This window comes from Antrostomus carolinensis, unplaced genomic scaffold (assembly GCF_000700745.2).
Source record: "Antrostomus carolinensis isolate BGI_N321 unplaced genomic scaffold, ASM70074v2 scaffold23606, whole genome shotgun sequence".
NCBI classification, from domain to species: Eukaryota; Metazoa; Chordata; class Aves; order Caprimulgiformes; family Caprimulgidae; genus Antrostomus; species Antrostomus carolinensis.
The window spans coordinates 1-19,347 of NW_010321506.1; the positions used below are offsets into that span (position 1 = coordinate 1).

Sequence of the window (19,347 nt, forward strand, 5' to 3'; positions counted from 1 at the left end):
GGCGGGAGCGGGAGCGGGAGCGGGGCTGGAGCCGCCGCCGCGCCACGTGACGGCCCGGCGGGGATAATAAGCCGCAGCGACGATCCGCGCCGGGCTCCTCCGCAGGGTCAGCCGCAGGGACCTACAGCAGCAGCCAGAGAGAGAGAGGGACAAGGAAGGAAGGTCACCACTGGTCAGCACCTACCTGGCAGTTTCAGCCTCTGCTCTCAGCAAGACTCATCGGTATTCAGTCCCTGTCACCTTGGAAAAAGAAAAAGAAAAAAAAAAAAAAGAAAAAGAAAAGAGACACTGCTACCTATAACCCATCAGCAAGTAAACTAAACTTAAATATATATATTTGAACATAATAGAAGCCACAGCAGTTGAAGCTGATCCCCGGGTAGCATGAATAGCATGAACCAGATAGAAACAAACATGCAGTACACCTACAACTATGAAGAAGATGAGTACATGACCCAAGAAGAAGAATGGGACAGGGACCTGCTCCTGGATCCAGCATGGGAGAAACAGCAAAGGAAGGTCTGGAAATAAAGTAATACATGTCTGTATATGTGCTTCTGTGTGCAAAGATGTCCTCTCTTACTGCTGTGCTGCATCTGGAATTGCCAGGGCTGTGCAGTAAGGGCTTCTAATTTTGTCAGAGAATATATTTTACATCATATAAAGCATGTATATAATATATATTAGCTATGCCGTATTTTGAGGATAAAGCATTCACTTTTTGGATTCTTAAGTGAAACCTATGTAAGATGAAACTAATTTATGAGAATCAGGAGTTTCTTTTTATATGACACTGGAAATATTCTGTCAGTACCTCTAGATTTATGTATTAGTATTTCATTAATTTTTAACTTCACTTCTTGGGGTCTACCTTTTGGAAAGCAGACTCTGAACTGATGTGCGTGCTTGATTGCTTTTCAAAAACAGTAAATTGCAATTATAAACAGAGAGGTGAATGAGATGGTTCAAAACTGGTGTACAAAAAAGTTTGCAATATTTCTGAGAGCAGCCTGAGAAATCGCTTTTGAAACTGTGAGTCAGCTCTTATTAGTATTTACTCTTAATTCTGACTGAATGATCTGACAAGGAAAATATTGCCTAGACATGTATCCAGGCTAGATCTGGAAAACCATTTCATGATTAGGTTCCCACATGCCAATTCACTGTCTGTGAAAAAACGTGTCTATAAACTTCTTGGAATATACCATTGTAGAGGAAATGTTTCTTGCCTTTTAGGTGAAAGAAAACTATTATGCCTGCCAGCACTGCCCATGTTCTTTTTCTGAACATAGACAGAGATTATAATCCCATCTGCTGCCTTGTCAATGGTTTGGTACTTTAGTAGTATTTGCAATATCTAATTTCAGAACACCGAGTTTTAAGCAGCATATGGAAAAGAGAGAGATGAAATATTGTAAAGGATTTGTTACTTCCTAATGAAAAAGGTGATGTTAAAGTCACAGCTGACAGATCCAGGATTCAAAGGTTTTCTGATGGTTACAAGAATGAAAAAATAAAGGGAGGAGAGAGAAATAGTGCTGTAGATAATAAGGGTGAATGTGCTTTTTGCGGTACCTGCGGAGCTCACTTCAAAAACTTAAGCACAAGTTGCCAGCATATGTTTGATGGCAGAATCTGGCACACTGTTACAGTCACAGCTTCTGTAAAAGCTGTACTATAAAAGTAGGAGCTGCTGGAATTGTTGGGGCCAATGAGTTTGTTTTTCCATTAAAAATGGTAGAACCAATATTTTCCTCTCAGTTTTCACTTGTAGCCTTCTTCCTTCTCTGAGTTTTATCTGTTTTTATTAGTTTTCCTACATTCACACCTATTCGGATCCTGCTGTACGAATCTAGTGGGGGAAGTTCAGGGCTAGGCTTCCTTGATTACCAGCTGCTGTAACTCCTAACCCATTATTAAGCTGTACTCATTAACACTGACATTTGTTTTAATGTGACACTCTTTAGATGGTGAACTATTATTTTGTGTTTTATAATGAGAATGGAAAATATCTTGGTGCTTAAGTGCTTTAGTGATTTGAAACTGCTCAGCCATAACAAGTTGTGGTTACATCTCATTAGGATTCAGTTGTCCAGCATTTCAGAGCATGCTGTTTTCAAAATAAAGAAATAAAGGACAGTTACTAGATAGTCAGCACTCTAATGCAGTTTTCCTACAATGCAGATAAATGATAAAAAATAAAGATAATTTGTATTCTCCAGGCTTTCTTATGTTTACAGTGAATCTCCTGACTCTTACAGAAGGGCAGGGAGTAGTTAGAAGAAGACTCCATAGCAAATTTTTTGTTTCCATTCCTCCAAACAGACAGCGCTTCAGCAGAAAGTCACGTTTCCACATTGATAAGTTAAAGCAGACTCTGCTTTACTTCCATAAAGTAGAGAGTTTGTGGCTTTGCTACTTTACGTTGCCATTTCTCAAGGGCTTAGTTTTAATATTAAAGTGATACCACATTTAAATAAAATTTAGGAGCGTGTATCCTCATTCCTTGTATTGGAAAGGAGTCTGAATTTATTATTACTTGAAAAGTACTCTTATGATAAAGGGCTTGACAAACTTTATAAAATTTCAAGGCTTGTATTTTTTTCTAATTTATGCTAAGACAGTTGCAGAAAGTGCTTTCTTTATTTCCTTATTTATTAGGAGAAGATTGCAGATAGATGGGCACAGATCTTTGTTCTAACTGGTAATATAATATTGAAAAGTGATCTCAGTGGAGCTCTGGCAGTTGGTAGCATATATTTTCTAGTAGACAGTCTTGGAACAAACCAAAAATAAATGCCATTGTTTCTATTGTGGGCTGCCCTCTCCAGACTTGCCATTTCAGTGATATGCCTGGTATGAGATCTGTCAACAGATGCTGGTAACACATGATGACGTCCATAGGATTACAACGGCTGTGACGCCTAATTATAACTATGGTTCACAGAGTATTATGATCTGCTGTAATCCAGCCTCCTTGCTGGTTGCAGATGTCAGAATAAATATGAAGTACACTATAGGAAAGGAAAGTGAGTTGTAGCTTTGCTCTGTCTCTCTGAAGATGGACAACAATTTAAATACTTTGGTTGAGGTAGCATTTAGCCTGTGTCAAATCAAGAAATCAAGAAAATACAACAATTTGACCCATTTCCTGCATTAGACATTATTAGTAAAAACTTAAACCAGATCATATGGTTGGAAATTTCAGGCAGCAGTTTTAAAGAACGACTAAATAACAAAAATAAAAAAGTATTTTGGATGGACGTACTGTCTTCAGTAGGAACTAATTAGAGAATTACAGGCTTGATGTCTTTTGAACATGTAGATGGGAACCACAAGGCTGAAAACGTTTGAAGTCTGCTCCTTGACCCAGTACACTTCCACTGGCCACATGCGCTTAAACAGCAGTTGAAAGATCTGTGGAAGTGGCCCCTTGGTTCTTCAGTACTACATGGAAATAAATAAGTATTGGAAATCAAAAAGTCTGGCCAGAGGGAGTGAGATTCTCTTCTTCACTCTGCTCTGTAACCTTAGGCAAGGTGAGCTCACCTCAGATCTCAGTTTTCCCACTGTTAAAAAGGGGACAGCAGTCATGTTTGTAACAACTGATAGGAGTGGTTGGTTCTATCAAATGTCAGACTAGTGGTTAGCTGTCTTTCAGTCCCTACCCTGCTGGACTGGACTGGAAGTAGAAATCATGCTAGCTTATCATGGAAGACTTAAAAACTGATTTCTCTTCTCTCCATGATAAATTTATTTCTTCAGCTTAAAAAAAAAAAAAAATCAACAAACTCCACAAACCTTTTAACTTTCACTAGCCTGTATCTCAGTATAACTAAAAGGAACGTAGGCAAATGCAGTGTCCCTTAGCTTAGGAAGCCAAGCACAACAATGCTACTCAAAATGCAGATGTATTGTTTGCAACATATTTGAACTGCCAACACTACTTAGTGAGCTCTATGTTAAACAGTCCTCTTTCTTATTTGTAGCTTTTGCTGTAAATACTTTAATTGTAGGAGTGTGATTTTTAAACTTTGACATGAGATGTGATTTGTTAATTTTTGAAGTAAGTCTTAAGCCTTCAGGATAAAGATCTGTGGGTTGTGAAACAGTTGTGATCCCTTCTTCAGGACAGTTGTATTATACAGCCACTAAACTGGCTCCACATGTTTCATGTGTGTCTTCTCCAGTCATTCAGATATGTCTCTTACGCTGTTGCACTGAGACATGTAAAGAAAGAACTGGAAACATGTTCCTTGCCTTACTGATAATTATTATAGATAAATTATCTTATTCAAGCTTGCTGTATGGCCCTGATACCACTGCTTTGTTAGTGCAGGAGGGTTTTAATGTAGGTGTTAATGCAATTTCTGAATATTTGGATGGTTTATTTACGCTGGTACAGAATAAATGTGTCAGAATATTTATTTACCTTGATATTGCACTTTTTGTGAATGCAAATCTTGATGACACTGAACACTGTGCATGAGTGAGGACTTTGGAAAAGGTTCTTTAAGAAAGAAGCTGTGTCTTTCCAATCTTCAGGAGTATGTTTCAGATTACATTTTCAGTGTGACCTATAAGGATTTATCTGCGTGTCCTGGTTTGACTGGTAATACAACTTCTGTTATCCTTGGAAATAAAAAAAAATTTGCATTTGGAAGCCAAACGCATGGCAAATTATTTGGAAGAAACTACCAGGACTGTAAATTATGGACAACATCGTTCTTTTTCTAGTGTTTCTGCACCTTCATTAAGTTCAGCAGATTTGAGAGGTTCATTGCAGCCTGAAAGAGAAATTGACCTTGTGTTCAGTCTGACTGCAGTGTCTATAAATAGACTTACAGTCAGTGTCCTGAATTCACTCTGAAGTTTGTGTGGTCTTCTATGGGTGGAATCTAAATTGATTTCTTATCAGAAACCTCTTCCTGGAAGAAGTCAGATGAAGTGTAGTGGAAGGAAACAGCTTCATTCTTCAAATAACCAAGCCTGAATGAATGAAAAAGAAATGTAAGGCAGGAGAGGCTGGATGCCACCAGCAGGATTCAGTACTGTAGAAATACTCCTCATGGAATTACAGGCTCCAGTTTGAAATCATTGTCATGGAGAATATAGCAATATCTGCAGTGTGTACAGGGCATTCCAGCCTGGGTCTTGCTCTTGTACGGAAATTATCTGGAAATAATCAAAGTTGGCATTTTGGGTGTGGGTTTTGGCAGGGGTGGTGTTTGGGTTTTTTTGTTTTTGTCTTTTTAGATCATGCAAAATTCTTTCCTTGGATAATCAGCCTTGGGGTTAAGCTCCCATAGCATGCAGAGAAACCATCCATCTCTTGAGGTTTTTTAATGCGGTGGCACTTTTTACCCATGTGGTATTGTTGAGAAGGCACAGAAATTCCCCTGTGCACATGAGCAACATGAAGAGGGGCTGGATGAGAACCAGCAGTGAATGTAGGAGGTGTGAGGGAGGCAGAAGGTACACTCCTTTCTAAGAGAGTATCAGCCTTCTCATTACTTATTCCTGGATATTTCTTATAAAGATGGAGGTCCAGGGTTGATTTCAGGAGAGGATTTAATTTGTTAGGAGGAAAATCCTCTAGAATCAAAAGCAGAATGATAATCAGTGGAAAAATCATGTGCTATACTGCATCCTATGCTGCAATTCTCTGCCTTCCTTACCCTTTAAGTGCAGAATTAGGATGACTTGGATGTCTTGGGAATTCTGTAGGTTGTAATGAAGGATTTTCTATTACTACTTAAAGTCAGAAAAGCAAACAATTTCACTTTTTTAGACTTATCTTTGTGTAGTATTCAGCCAGTACTGTAACTGTCTGCTATAGAAGAACAGTGTCTTGCCAAATTATATGTGGAGCGTGCTTTATGGTAACGTGAAGTTTCAGCACTGCAAGGCCAAATGCATCTCCTCCAGGTGCAGCAAGAATTTTCTTTTCAAACAATGGATGCCAAAACCTCTGGTATTAAGAACACACACATAAAGCATCTCTCATTTCCTTTTAAATCCTGAGTGCTGTTTAAGTGACCTTCTCAGTGGTAGATGGCCCCATATAGGGTCTGACTCAGAACTTGGTAAGTTGATGGACAGACTTCATTTTTTTTTCCTACCACAGCGTATCTTGATTTTTTAGCATGTACCGTAACTGTCCTAAATATTAGACACTGATGCAACAGAAGGACATGGAGTTGCAGTTTCTCTGGTCCTGTGAAGAGTTGCCATGAGGGTAGAGGGACTCTGTACAGAAATATGGGATGTGTTTATGGCTTGTTCTGTATGATTGGCCTCTTAGAGATTAGTGCTTGTTAAAATAGTAACATGTTAAATTCCTCTTGCTGATGTTACTTGCATGGAATGGTGCTTGAGAGGAGCATGCTGAAAGGATAGTGGAACAATCATATTTTGTCAGTGTGCTTCATATTCTGTCTTGGAAGCTGTCAATAAGGTGTGCAGCTAAAGAGGGACCTGAATACTGTGGTGCTGGTGTATGAAGGAAAATTCAAAGAAAACTATTATGAAATTCACTTAGCTAGAAATGTTTATGGAGGTAGTTTTTTTCAAATAGGGAGGTTGTCTTTATCAATACTAAGTGTGAGAAATCAATATATTACTCATCATTACATTTTCTATTTAAAACCAAACGGCCCCCTCTACGTTGACCCATTCCAGGCTCTGTATGCTTTTGTTAGTGTTGTCAAATGGGTAATTCCTACAGTCCCAATTCAGCTGTTAATTGCCACTCTAATTGCCCTAATATCTGCCAGCAATGGAATTGTGTGGTTATGAAAATAAATTGTAAGAATCATTTTGGTCCCAATGCAGCTGTTAATTGCCACTCACCCCCTAATATCTGCCAGCAATGGATTTGTATGGTTATGAAAATAAATTGTAAGAATCATTTTATAATGAGAAGCAAAGGCTACCTCCTACCTGCACTCACAGATGCACACTACAGCCTCCCCTGCAATTTGTGTAGTAAAATGTCTGCAGACACACTGATCCAATTAGTAAGACAATAAGGATTGGAAGAAAGGATGGTTCTAAGTGGGTTTCCATAAGCTGCAACCAAGGTGCTGAAGAGCTAGAGAAAAACTGTGTGTTAAGCAGTGGACTTTGCTATAATCTTTTGGGGGTAGGAGGTCTGCATCTTGCTGTGGATCTGTTTGGTTCACTGGAGAGCTGAAGAGAGAGACATGGGAGGTGTTTGCTTGGAAGAGCACTGAGGGTCTTCAGCCCTGAGACTGCAGCAAATAGGGAATCCACAGTCATACAATTTGTAGCCCTGTGCAAGCAAAAGCAGGGCTCAGGTATATTCTGTGAACTCAGGAATCTCAATAAGGAAACATCATGATTACATCACCAATTTCCAAATCAAACTAAGACAGCTCTGCAAGCTGAATTTTGACTGTGTTTTTGCCAATGGGGTAACACAGTTGAAAATGTCCCACCAAAGCCCTTCCATCCTCTTACAAGCAAGACAAAAGGGGTTTCATCATTATGATTAAAAAATCAGATATCAAATGCATAACATAAATTTAATCACTGTTGCATAAATTCTGATCCATCTAGTAATGTTTAGTTTGGGTAGTCATTTCTGTGTTGCACTGTAGAGTTCTGCTGAATTATTTTCAGTGAGACTGAGCATTAGAGTTTTCTTTAGTTGTGAATGGTGAATACTATATAGATACTGGTAGTATTTTAGAAGTTGTACAGCAGAGCATACTTACAGAAGAGCGTATTGGATTTGTATCTGGAAGGCAGGTGGATGTGATGCAGGAACAGTATGTAGCTGATGTGCTATTCCTCTACAGTGAGCAGTGAGAAGTTGCTGACTCTGAGTGAATGCTTTTTATGGTTATACATTCTTTAATTTCAGCTGATACCAGAAGGAGAATGTATGCCCATTGAGCACTCCATTTTCTCCTAAATTAAATTTCCTTCTTAGTAGTTTGGGGAGATTTTCAAGTCTTCAGTTTTTGAAGGACATAATTTCATGAAATGCTGTTATGAGGATGTGTGACATTTGTTCTTATAATATCACTGGATTTGTTGATTTTAAATATACCTCATGTTGAGAGACTTGATGCATAAAGCTGGTCATAACTATACAGATGCTATACAGTGCTCTTCTTCTACCTGATAAAACTGAGCATGTATTTAAAGATAGAAGTTACCTCTTTCCACATCATTTAACCTGCAAACACAATGTTATGATCACCCTCTGGGACTGTTTCTGTACGTATTCTGTAGTAGCTCTTCCTGCTGGCAGTACAAGTAGCTCCTCAACAGAGATCAAGATAGCATGGTCCTAGTAATCCTCAAAGTACTGGTGTGAAAGGATTATAGGGCAGGTGTTACAGCTTTGCAGGCACAGAGCATCTGCAGAGACAGGAGGTAGAAGACTTTGAAATGCAATGTCCTCCTTTTAGGAAAGTGTCCCACTTCAAATGGTAGCTTGTAGAAATATGCTTCATTCTTTAGAAGGTCTGTCCAGAGAGAATCAGAAGCTGACAGTTGGCTGGCTAATGTTTAGTTAGTTTCTATATTTGAAATTTAAATTTCCATGTCTGCACACAGGCAAGAAAATTAGTTCTGAATTTATGTCCTAAGTGCAAGAACGGGCACTGCTGCTCCTATGTCTGGTCCCAGTTTTCCCTGCTTTTGAGATATAAGGACACATCACTTTGTCCATGTTTCATCTCTAAAACAGTGGTTGTAATACCTGTGTGCTGGCTTTACAGATGAAAGTGATAAGTCTTTACTGTACTTGGTAAGAGTAAGATTTTCCATTTATTTCAAATACTTTCCCCCAACTGCTCTTAACTGTCAGGATCCTTTCAACTTGAAATGTAATGCTTGTTCTTATCTCTTTTCAAAAACCTGTAATCAAAATCAGTCCTGCCATCCATTACTGTGATAACTAGTAGAACCTAATTTAGAGCAGATGGCTTCTTCTCCAAACTGCCACCTAGAAAAGCCTTGCTGACTCCCACTACCATAGCAGGAGTCTGCAGAAAGTGACTACCCTCGTCTAAAATTAGCATCTGTGATTATTCCTTGAGCATCTAAGGAAACGCTCATATTTTTTATAGGTGTTGAACACCCAGGCATTTCCACTGACGTCAGGAAGAACTTCTGTCTATTTTGCACCTCTGAAAATCAGCCTGCTATTTTGGCACTCACAGAAAGGCTTAACCATCTATCATTAAGTGATTTTTTTTTTTTTAACCCCGTTTTGTGTTTAATCTTGGCACCAGTGTAGCTTTTCACTGCTGCAGGATTTAAGACATTACAGCCTTTAATATGAAGAAAACTGGTACCCAGCTGCACTAAATACAAATTAAACAAAACAAAACAAAAAAACCCAAAAGCAAACATAAATGATTGTGTAGCTCTGGGGTATTATTTCACCTAGAGGAGTTTCTTTAGGCTGAGGAAAGCCTCTGTAGTAGTCCAAGTTCATCTCCAGCTGTACTCTAGAGTGTAGTTCCACCATGCGTTTCCTTTGTCAGAGCAGCTGACCATCTTTGGCTCTACTCATGTCCATAGACTTCCAGTCCCCTTCATGTGCTGCTACAATGATCTTCTGCTATATACCAGATCATTGAAGAGATTTGAAGCAACCCTCCTGTTCTTACCACTTCTTAATCCCAAGTCATTTCAGTAACGTAGTTTGCAGTGCAGCTCCACAAGCAGCTATATCTGTACATATACGTATTATGTATAATGCACTTACCATCTCTCTGGCATTAATATTAAAAGACAAACAAAACACCATACATGACGCTGAAGTTTGCCTGCTTTCCTTTAGTCTATGGCCTTCATTTCCATGACTGAGCACAGGTCCCAGCATGGTTCCTGTTAAGAACAGATCCACTATAAACAAAGAACTGTGTGTTTAACTAACAAAACAGTTTGCTTGTCACAAACGCTGTACAGTCTAAAACACAGATGTTTATACTTTCAGTAGTTACAGCCATCATTGTTTGCTATTTACCCATCTATTCTTAGCTAAGTGCTTGAGAACAGATTACTTGCTTAAATTTCATATTCATATATAATCAAGCCATCCAAAGATCTCGAGTAATGTTTTGCTTTTTATTCTGTTTTTAAGAAAAGCTCAGTAATTTAGGAACCTGAGCTTCACTAAAAATTATTTAGGAACTCCAGAATTTTTCTGAAAGTCTTCTGGCTTACAGGATATTTAAAATGTTTTAGAAAATGTTACTCTATAGCTAATGCCTCATTAAAAAAAACCCCGAACACTAGACCTTAAAAAAAAAAAAAAATCCAATATGTTTAGGGTAGTATCTTTAACAGAAGTTACCAAATTCTTTAAAAAACAGATTCCCAAAACAAGCATGATTTTTTTTTTTTTAAATAATCAGTTACAATAGTAAATAAATTAATGTGGGCAGTTTCTATGGTTTGTCTACCGAGAAATATTGCATTGAGTAAGCTCGCATTTATGCCACAGAGGAGCTTTTTATTGCCTAATTGGAAATTAGTGCATGAGGTTTTCCTTCCTCTACAAGAATCTCAACTGAAACCTTAGTTTAGATTACAAATTAAACTAGATTTTGTGATCTTCAAATGTGCTACATAACAGAGTTCAGAGACGACATTTACTGTGTAAATATCTTGGGGTCTGACTACTGAAATACTTTTCCCATCATTTATTGGTGTCAGGAAAAGATGTGTGTGGAATTAAAAAACAAATTCAAAATCTGTTCTAGATTTATCAGTCAGAAGACATGCTTTTCTGATTATGGAAGTGTGTGAAAGAATGTTGATAAATTGGATAGGAACATACTTTTATCCCAGTCTGTACTGACCAATTTATAATGGACTGACTCACCTGGCAACGTAGTGTATAATTACTGGATAAAGGTAGCACGGTGAAGAAAATCGACAGAGAAAGCAAGGGGAAGACATTTGGAAATCCAGTCAACTAAATCCTGGATTAGCCTACTTTAATTAATCCTTCTATTTCAAGAGGGCACACCTTTAGTTCCTTCCATATTATAATGTGTGAACATTGATTTCGTCTCATCCTAAATACTATTTAGTAATATAAATATGAATCTGTTGGAACAAAAACGTTAGCCAGCACTATCTGTGATAGTTCAGGAGCTCTTGGGAAACCAGGAAGAGCACAGTAGGGCACAGCTGGTAGAAGAAGGACCTGAGATTGGAAAGGAGAATAGGAGATACGGTCTCTTTATAAGAAGGTTCATTTGGCACTGATAGGGTAGTGGTAATGCATGTTCTTTGTTTAGTATACTTGGGAGAAAGCCCCTGGCATAGACTTTACCTTTAAAGGGCATAGACTTTACCTTTAAAGCATACCTGCAGATTTGTCCCTTGCAGCTCCACCACAGTATTTGAGACACTTTTTACATTACACATACTTTGTTTTTAACTGTCCACAGGGAAAGGCCAATATAACAGATGATGCTTTTGTGCCAGAATAGCGGAGAAGTGGCCAACTGGAAAAGAATTAGAGAGAGAGAGAAAAACCAGAAAAATTGCTGGTCTCAAACCTTTTATCGTTGCTGAAACAGTTCCTTCCAAACCTGTTGGCATTTTTACTGTGAGTCCTTTTCTGAAGATGCCTTCTAGATTGTTGGTACTCTTGTGAAGTAGAAATGCTGAGCATGGAAGGTAATGATTCAGAATTAACTCCTTCTGAGCCGTGTAGAAATGAATGCATTTCCTTTGATGCTGTAACAGTTCAGCATTTCATTGGATATTTTAATCCCATGACATACTAAATACCTTTTTTCTATCCTTGTGTTTCTTAGTTTTTCAAGAGTTAGATCAAAAAAGTGCCCCTTAAATATAGCTCTTTGTCTAACTAATGCTTACAAATATCCCAAATATCACTTTGCTTAAAAGTGATCCAGAAAGCACGAGAATGCAAATAGCTCACTGTTCCATTAATTGAGTACGCCTTCAAAAGTATCAGGAGTTTTCTTGATTTTGTTCACTCAACATCTCTATCTAAAAACTTGTAGAGAGTGAGAGAGAGAGGGTGCATGAAAGAGAGATTTTTGGGAGCATGCATCAATATGTTGGAGTTTCTAACAGAACCTACACACTTCATGCTCTGCAAGCTCTCTGCTTAGGTCCCTCATGTCCTACCTGATTGGCTGTGGAGAGGTATCTTTTGGACAGCACTTGAGATACGAGTATGTATTTTTATATAAATGCAAAGGTGCAGGCTTTATTGCATGGGTGGTAGAGTCCATTAAAGCTTTTACAAAAATGCATACAACATTTCTTTGCTGTACTCAACTTCGTGCAGTGTGGTGGCAAATCTATTTTAATGCTCTGACAACTGTGCATAAACTGATTTATTAATAGGTATGTGCTGTAAAGTTTTGTCGTGTAAAATGGATCAGGAATGCTGTGTAAGATATTATTTGCTATAGCCGTACTACTTCAGGTTGCAATGTCAGAATTACTTGTTTTTATGGTGTAAATTCAAGTTCCAATACACTGCAAAGGGCAGTGTATTGGAACAGATTATATTTGTTTAGTATGCTCTAAAGTTGGGTTACCCTGTTAGAAGAAAATACTTTTGTGCCATGCAAATAGTTGGCAATCCTCAGAGGTTCAGTCTGGATGCTGTACACTCCCAGTCATGCCGTGTGGGAGTACTGTGTCTCCATCAAAAAGGCACAGATCCTTGTGGGCGATACTTCTCTATTTCTGCAGATTTCAGTAGGAGACATTTTGAAAGACAAAATTTGGCAGTGTTGCATGTGAAAAAGAAACGAACACCTACCATGATCTGTTAATTGTTGAATTATTACATGCTAGAAATAATATGGCTTATTGCAAGAGATCAACGTGTCCATAAACTTTTCCTTCGAGGGGAATACAAAATCAACATCTGAAAATGAAAGAAAACAAAAGCCATTGACCAAAAATAGATTATTCAAAACTTCATATTTGTATTGTTCCATTAGGCTATTTTGTGTTTGTTTTTGTTTTGTTTTTAAAGCTTTACTCCCATTTAGGAACTGTGTTCTGATTATGCTTGATTCACAGATACTTTTTTCACTAATATTTGGGTTTTGAGGCTTGTGAAATAGCAGTTCTTCCACTTGCTACGCATTTGAAATTTGCAAAATGTACATGAGACTTTAAAATACTGCACAATCACTCAATTTTAATGATGAACAGAGCCTTCCTAATTCTGCATTTGGAACTTTCAGTCCATGGAGCATATTTATGTTTCACCTCTACTGTGGAGGAAGGGTTTTGGACAGACATGTAAAGAGAAAGAAAGAAGTAGTACAAAAAGTTATGGAAGAGCAAGGACTCACATGTTGAGTCTTTACTCACTGTCTGTCTTTTCACTCTCATTAGAGAAAGCAATTTAATATAGGGGCTATTATAACTTGGAAATTTGTTAGTAATTTGAGAACTTTATGTTTGCTTCACGGATTGTACAATTTATTTACCATTCTGTAGTGCTAATCTTATACCTTGAGCATTTTAATGTGTTGAATAATGGTATGTAATCCAAAAAAATTCAGAGGTATTAATTCTGTTATGACAAGGTATTAACATACCTGTTGTTTTACATAAAAGGCAAAGAGAGTAGAGTCATCAGAAAGGTAGTGTATAAATGTATATGATGTCATGTATATTGTTATTGAAGTAGGAGGAAAGATGAAGAGGTAAGATCATTGCAAACACCAAGGAACTGCTCCTCATTACTCCATCTAACTTGAATGAACTAGACAGGCAGACATTGCCATTTGGACAAAGGGTTCTCAAAGAGTATTTCCTGGATGCTCTTTGTGACTGTCTTTTTTCAAGTATTCGTGCATATGTTGTGAATGAACAAACTATACTGCAAAAATATTCATTCACATCCAAGAGAAAGCCAACTTGCAAAACCCTGATGTTTGTCACTGCTTAGCAAGGTGGTGACAATATTAATTAAAAGTTGTGGTATTGCAAAGCCTTCCGAGCGGAATATTCTAATAGCTCCTGCACCCCAACTCATGATGAAAGATAACCTTGTACTGAAGATGGACTTTTAATTTATTAGTTGGTAATGCATGGCTGGGGCTAACCTTTCACTTTTAGGTCAGTGTTTTGAATCCAGGCCAGGTGAATCAGTGACAAGGTTGCTAACACATGCAGGCTGTTTGGTAATGTCTATGAGGTGAGTTGTACTCTCAGTTTAGCTCTCGGGTGGGACAGGTGTCCCCATCACTTAAACCACCAGAAATGGCAGCTTCATTGGAGGTGCCCAAAACTGACCTTATTAGTGAGAGGTAGAGACAGTGACTTTTCATCCTAGAGGTGAAAGCTAAATCAATTTCTGTATATGAAAATGCTTTCTCAGATTGCATCTGTGAGGTTATTCACAGTCACTGCTATTCTTAACTTGAGTGACTTCTTTCTCCATACCTAAGTGGCTGGCCCACTTCATAATTCACTAAGTGTTTCAGGAGGGAAGGCTAACTAGCATGCAAGTAGATTTACAGTAGTAGGTAACTAGTTTATACTAAACAGCTAGCTTTGATTTTTAAATGTAGAATTAACTTTGGGTGACTGAGAAAAGATGCTGAAGATGTAATTGTTACGTGTTGTTTTCCATCTGTTCACAATAGGTTCTGGTTTCGAGTAATTTTATAGTTCTTTATTTACAAGATATTCATAGTTTTGTCAACTTTCTAATCTTTCTTGCTACTATTTCTTTACTGGGCTTTTTTTCAGAGTAGTGTTTGAGCACCTCAGAAGCCATGGTGAATTTTCCCCCACAATAGTGCTGTGGGATATGGAGGGTTTATTATTCTCATTATCCTTGAATACAGAAGTGGGACACTTAAAAGTACTCAGCTACAGCTAACATCTGCTCCCATTGTTGTTAAAAGGCTTATAGTCCCACATGAGGAGTGATGGCTCATAAAATGCCCAGCATTTAGGGCAATAAAAACATTTTAAAAATTCCTGTCATAAATGACTTAAAGGCTGTTGCAAAGTTGGGAAGAAAGCACAAGTGTCAGGATCTCTTTTCCTGGGTCATTGTACAGACCTCAGAAAATGTATGTACCCATAGAACAGATCATTGAATCCACTTTCATTTTAATTTGGTTTATGTTTAACTTTCCATGAACAGTCTTCTGCCTGTTGACTTTTAGTCTTATTTCCATCTATCCTGCTACATTTCTTCAGCTTTTTTTCCTTATTATTCTATCTTCACACTTCTACTTTCTTTTTCTCTGATATCCCTGACAAATCCCCTCCAATATTATATTTCTTTTTGCTAAGGGAAATTAGGGGATCATATGAAAGTAGGAGAGGGAAACGGTGATCACCACAGAAAGAACACCCTGACAGAAACAAAATTTACAGCCATCTGTTGCATGCCAAGTGCTTGGATTCCCAAAAGGGAGTTGTTTTCTGCTGAATGACTTCTTATTTTGAAGTCTTTGGATAACATATGTACCTAAGTTTTAGGGCTTCTCAGACACAGAATCTGAAAGGAAAGAGACTCTTTGCTATTCTCCCTTTTCCAGGCTGCAGTGTAGATGTCAGTTAGGATGGGAATCTTCCATGAACATCATAGAAAATAAGATGTGGAGAATCCAGGAAAGCATTTAGTCCATTCGCCTACTTTCTGGCAGAAGCAAATATGCTCATGCTGTTCTCAACACATTTATCTAACTTAATTCTTGATGATGTCCAAGAAAAAGGATTCCACATTTACTCAGCCTATTTCTTCTAGTGCTTCACTGCTTCTAGAGTTAAAAATTAATCTAAATCTTCCTTGTTGTTGCTTAAGCTCATGACTATCTATCTTCAGTGAATACAGGGAACTGATTTTTTCTCCTCTCTGTTGTGAGTTCTTAAATGGTTGAGACAAGTATTACTCTGTTTTCAAACTTTATGATTAAACCTGCCCAATGGTTCTATATTTTTCATAGATGAAGTTTTCTAGGATTTTATTCTATTCATGACTGTTTTGTGGATTCTTTCCAACTGGTCCATATTTTTCTTGAATTTTGTGTTCAAAAGAGGGGACAATATTACAGCTAAACCCTTTCCAGCCCTGAGGAGATTAGAAGAAATACTTCAGATATGCTTCACAATAGTATTCTTCTGCTTAGACATTCCAAAATTGTATTTGCCATTTATAACAACACAACATTTTAAAAAAAGATTAGTTTGTGATCTACTGTTATTCCCAGATCCTCTTCTTCAGTGCTACTGCCCTGCCAGTAGTTCTGCATACTGTATTTTTGCAGTTATTTATTACTGGAGGAGGGCAGTACTTCAGACTTCTTGCTAATCTGCGTCCAGCTCTCTTCAAGTCATTTCATTGATTTGTCAAGATTAGTTTGAATTGTAGCTCTGTCATGAAACATGGTTACAGACCCATCATTTTGCTGTTATAGGCAAATGTTATAAGCATACACTTTATCCTGTCATCTAAGTGAGTAAGTAAAGTGCAGTATAGGAAATAGTTCAAGGCAGATTTTGACAGAAGTATACTTAATAAGCCTTTCCATTTAATAGTGAGCCATTACTCGCCATTAGTAGGAATAAACTCTCTGACTTGCTAAACACTCTATTTTTTTCCTCATATGGTTTTGTGTTTAGTTTTTCCTCTTAGATAAATAGTTCTCTGCTGTTGCAGCCAGCAATGTAAAAGAGATCTGATTCTGAGGAGTCTTGGTGGGGGGACCTTTAGAATACTCTAGCTTAACTAGTGGAACTAGGATGAACAGCTAGAGTTTAGATAGGCAAAATCATGAGGGAAGGACGTGCATGTACCTAAATGCAGGCTTAGAAAGGTAGCACAACATAATTTTTTGCTTGTTTAGCATTGAAAGTTTAATTTTTTAAATATAAGCTTGGATTCTGCAAAAGCTTATGCTACTTCCTAGCAAAGTTTCACACTTCTATGTAAATAAAATATGCCAAACGTTTTATCACCTATAAGACTGTTTCTCCCTTTATTATTAAATTTGCCACATGTAAATTTACCACACACCGTTCTGGTGTGCTTAGTGATAGGAATGTATTAAAAGGATATTCACAATTAAAAGAATGCACCAGAAGTAGACAGTAGATTTTTTTTTTTCCCAACAGTTCCTTTGACTTTCAAATTCCTTCACCTTAACAAATGGAGTAGGTTGCAGTTGTATTCTAAAGATAAGAGTAGGTAAAGATATCTTGCAGATTTTGTAATGCAAGGTGAAACCATGCCCAGGCTTTTACTAAAGATTTTAATTGTATTCTTGCCTCTTTTATTTCTCCGTTATTTTTCTGAGCAGGGTTCCCTTACTTGAGTGATTCTTAAAATTCCAAAAATGAGAAGTAGATTTAGACCAGTTTTGTCCTATGGAGCCTGAACACTTTTTAGTTTCAAATGGGATTTTAAACATTGGATGTGCTCCTACTTCGAAAATATCAATGTTTCTGATTGAAAATACATTTAAAATAGGCAGGATTATTTTAAACTGATAAAAATACACAAGCAGACAACTCCATGGCACTGCATGTATTTTGAGAAGTCACACATTTGGATGATGCAGATGCCTGCTGCTGTAAAACATTCATAAGTGGGTGTCATCAACCGTAATGAAAAAGGAAGGAGCTTCCTTCAGGGAAGAGCTGTTGTAGCATTATACCAGTGGTCCATCAAAGTCCTGACTTGTCTGAAGACTTACCTACATTTTCATGCTTAAGACTGATGCTTCTCTCACATGTAAAGGTGGGCTTATGTGCCCAAAAACTTCTCTATCTTTTCCAGCTATCTCAGGTGATCCAATAAAGATATCGTCTGCCTGCTCCTAACAAACCTTGCATTATTTTAACTATTTTAACCCCTTCAGAGACCTTGTGAAACATCTTGCCTTCCTTCCCTTCCTTTCTGTTCTTCCCTTAAGAAAAAAGGCTGAGGTCAGGACAGTGCATCCAGTGACCCATACTGAATTTCCCATACATCTTGCTGCCTCCTGAGTTTTCTTCCATTTTAGACCAATGGAACCACATAACCTTTCTCTGTTGTCTCCTCTGAAAGAAAGGATTAATGTCAGTCACTTTGCAACAAAAGGCTCGGTAATCTTCCTGACATTTCTTGGGGTTCAGCCTTGCCAGATTATTCCTGAAGGGATATTTACATGCTCTTTTTTTTTTTTTTTTTTTTTTCCAATAGTGAGCACTGTAAAACAGACGTGCAATCATTCAGTGCTGGGAGGGAGTTACATGTTTTACAGGAAACCCTAGACTCACAAGGATTAGGCCACCTGCTTTGTAAGGACTGAGGTCTCCCCAGGCTTTTCCATGCAAGCAAAATGCAGAATGCTAGCAAGACATGTGCAATGTCTTGTGTGATAAATGTATCCCTTTGACGATGTCTCCTGTGAATGATAACATTAAGGAACTGGGGTGAAGTTCCCTTGGTTACTAGAGCAGGTCTGCTGACAGTGTGTAGTATGCTAGCATATCATCTCTGACACCATTCAGCTATATGGATGGATGTGCTGGAGCAGGGTGGGCTTTCCCCAACTTTGGATTTGGGGACCTTGTGATGGAGCTTCTACTAACTTCCTTTGTGAGACACTTCTATGCTATCCTTTCTGTTGTTCCCAGAAATTTGGCTTTGACATACTGCCTATGATCTGAGGGTTTCCTTTTAATGACCTTTTGGAACATGCTAAACATTTCCCCTATCTTAGCCTCCATGGCATCCTTTACTATGCTTTCACTGTGCTTCATTTGAGTTGTTGCTGTGCTCTGGTGTATTTAGAGTTAAAATCCCCAAGCATTTTGGCGTGATGGAGTTGTACCAGTGAGCCACCTCTCCCATTACAGTTACTGTATTTTACTAACATGTCCCAATGCGTTTAGGCTTCCACTGTAAGAGGGAATAAGAGCAAAGGGACAGTCAATAATAATTGAAATGAACAAGTAAGGTGTAAGATTTTATTTATTTTCAATTCATAAAAATATACTCATGCACCTAATGTACTAAAGGTAGAGCTGATCTAGATGTTCTAGGAACATCTAAAAGATGCCATGTGTAGTCATTGGTTCACATCAAGCTAGTCTGTAAAGGCTGTGCAATTTTCTGCTGTGTTTCACCTTCATGACTCTTCTTTTGGGAGCAGAATTAAACAGTTAAGAGAATGTGGGCCAACACAGACTGTATCCCAAGCCCAGAGAAAAGCCCTGATCTTACAGTCATTAGAACACTGTATGGACACAGGAGCTAGGAGATCATGTTGCAGGTTCACAACTTATATTTTAAAACATGGATACAGACAGATGGGAAATTCTTCAAGGGGGAACCTCAGTCTG

At 38.0% G+C, this 19,347-nt stretch overlaps 1 protein-coding gene across 1 annotated transcript in view; it reads left to right on the top strand.

The window, feature by feature from the left end:
• Positions 1-414: 414 nt before the first annotated feature.
• The window catches only part of LOC104526504 (alpha-actinin-2-like), a gene marked incomplete at its 3' end in the record, with an annotated part of 36,257 nt that continues 17,324 nt past the window's right edge, over positions 415-19,347 (top strand). The window contains exon 1 of the mRNA XM_010169965.1: positions 415-519. Coding sequence (XP_010168267.1) covers positions 415-519 — 105 coding nt within the window. The remainder of the gene's footprint in view (positions 520-19,347) is intronic.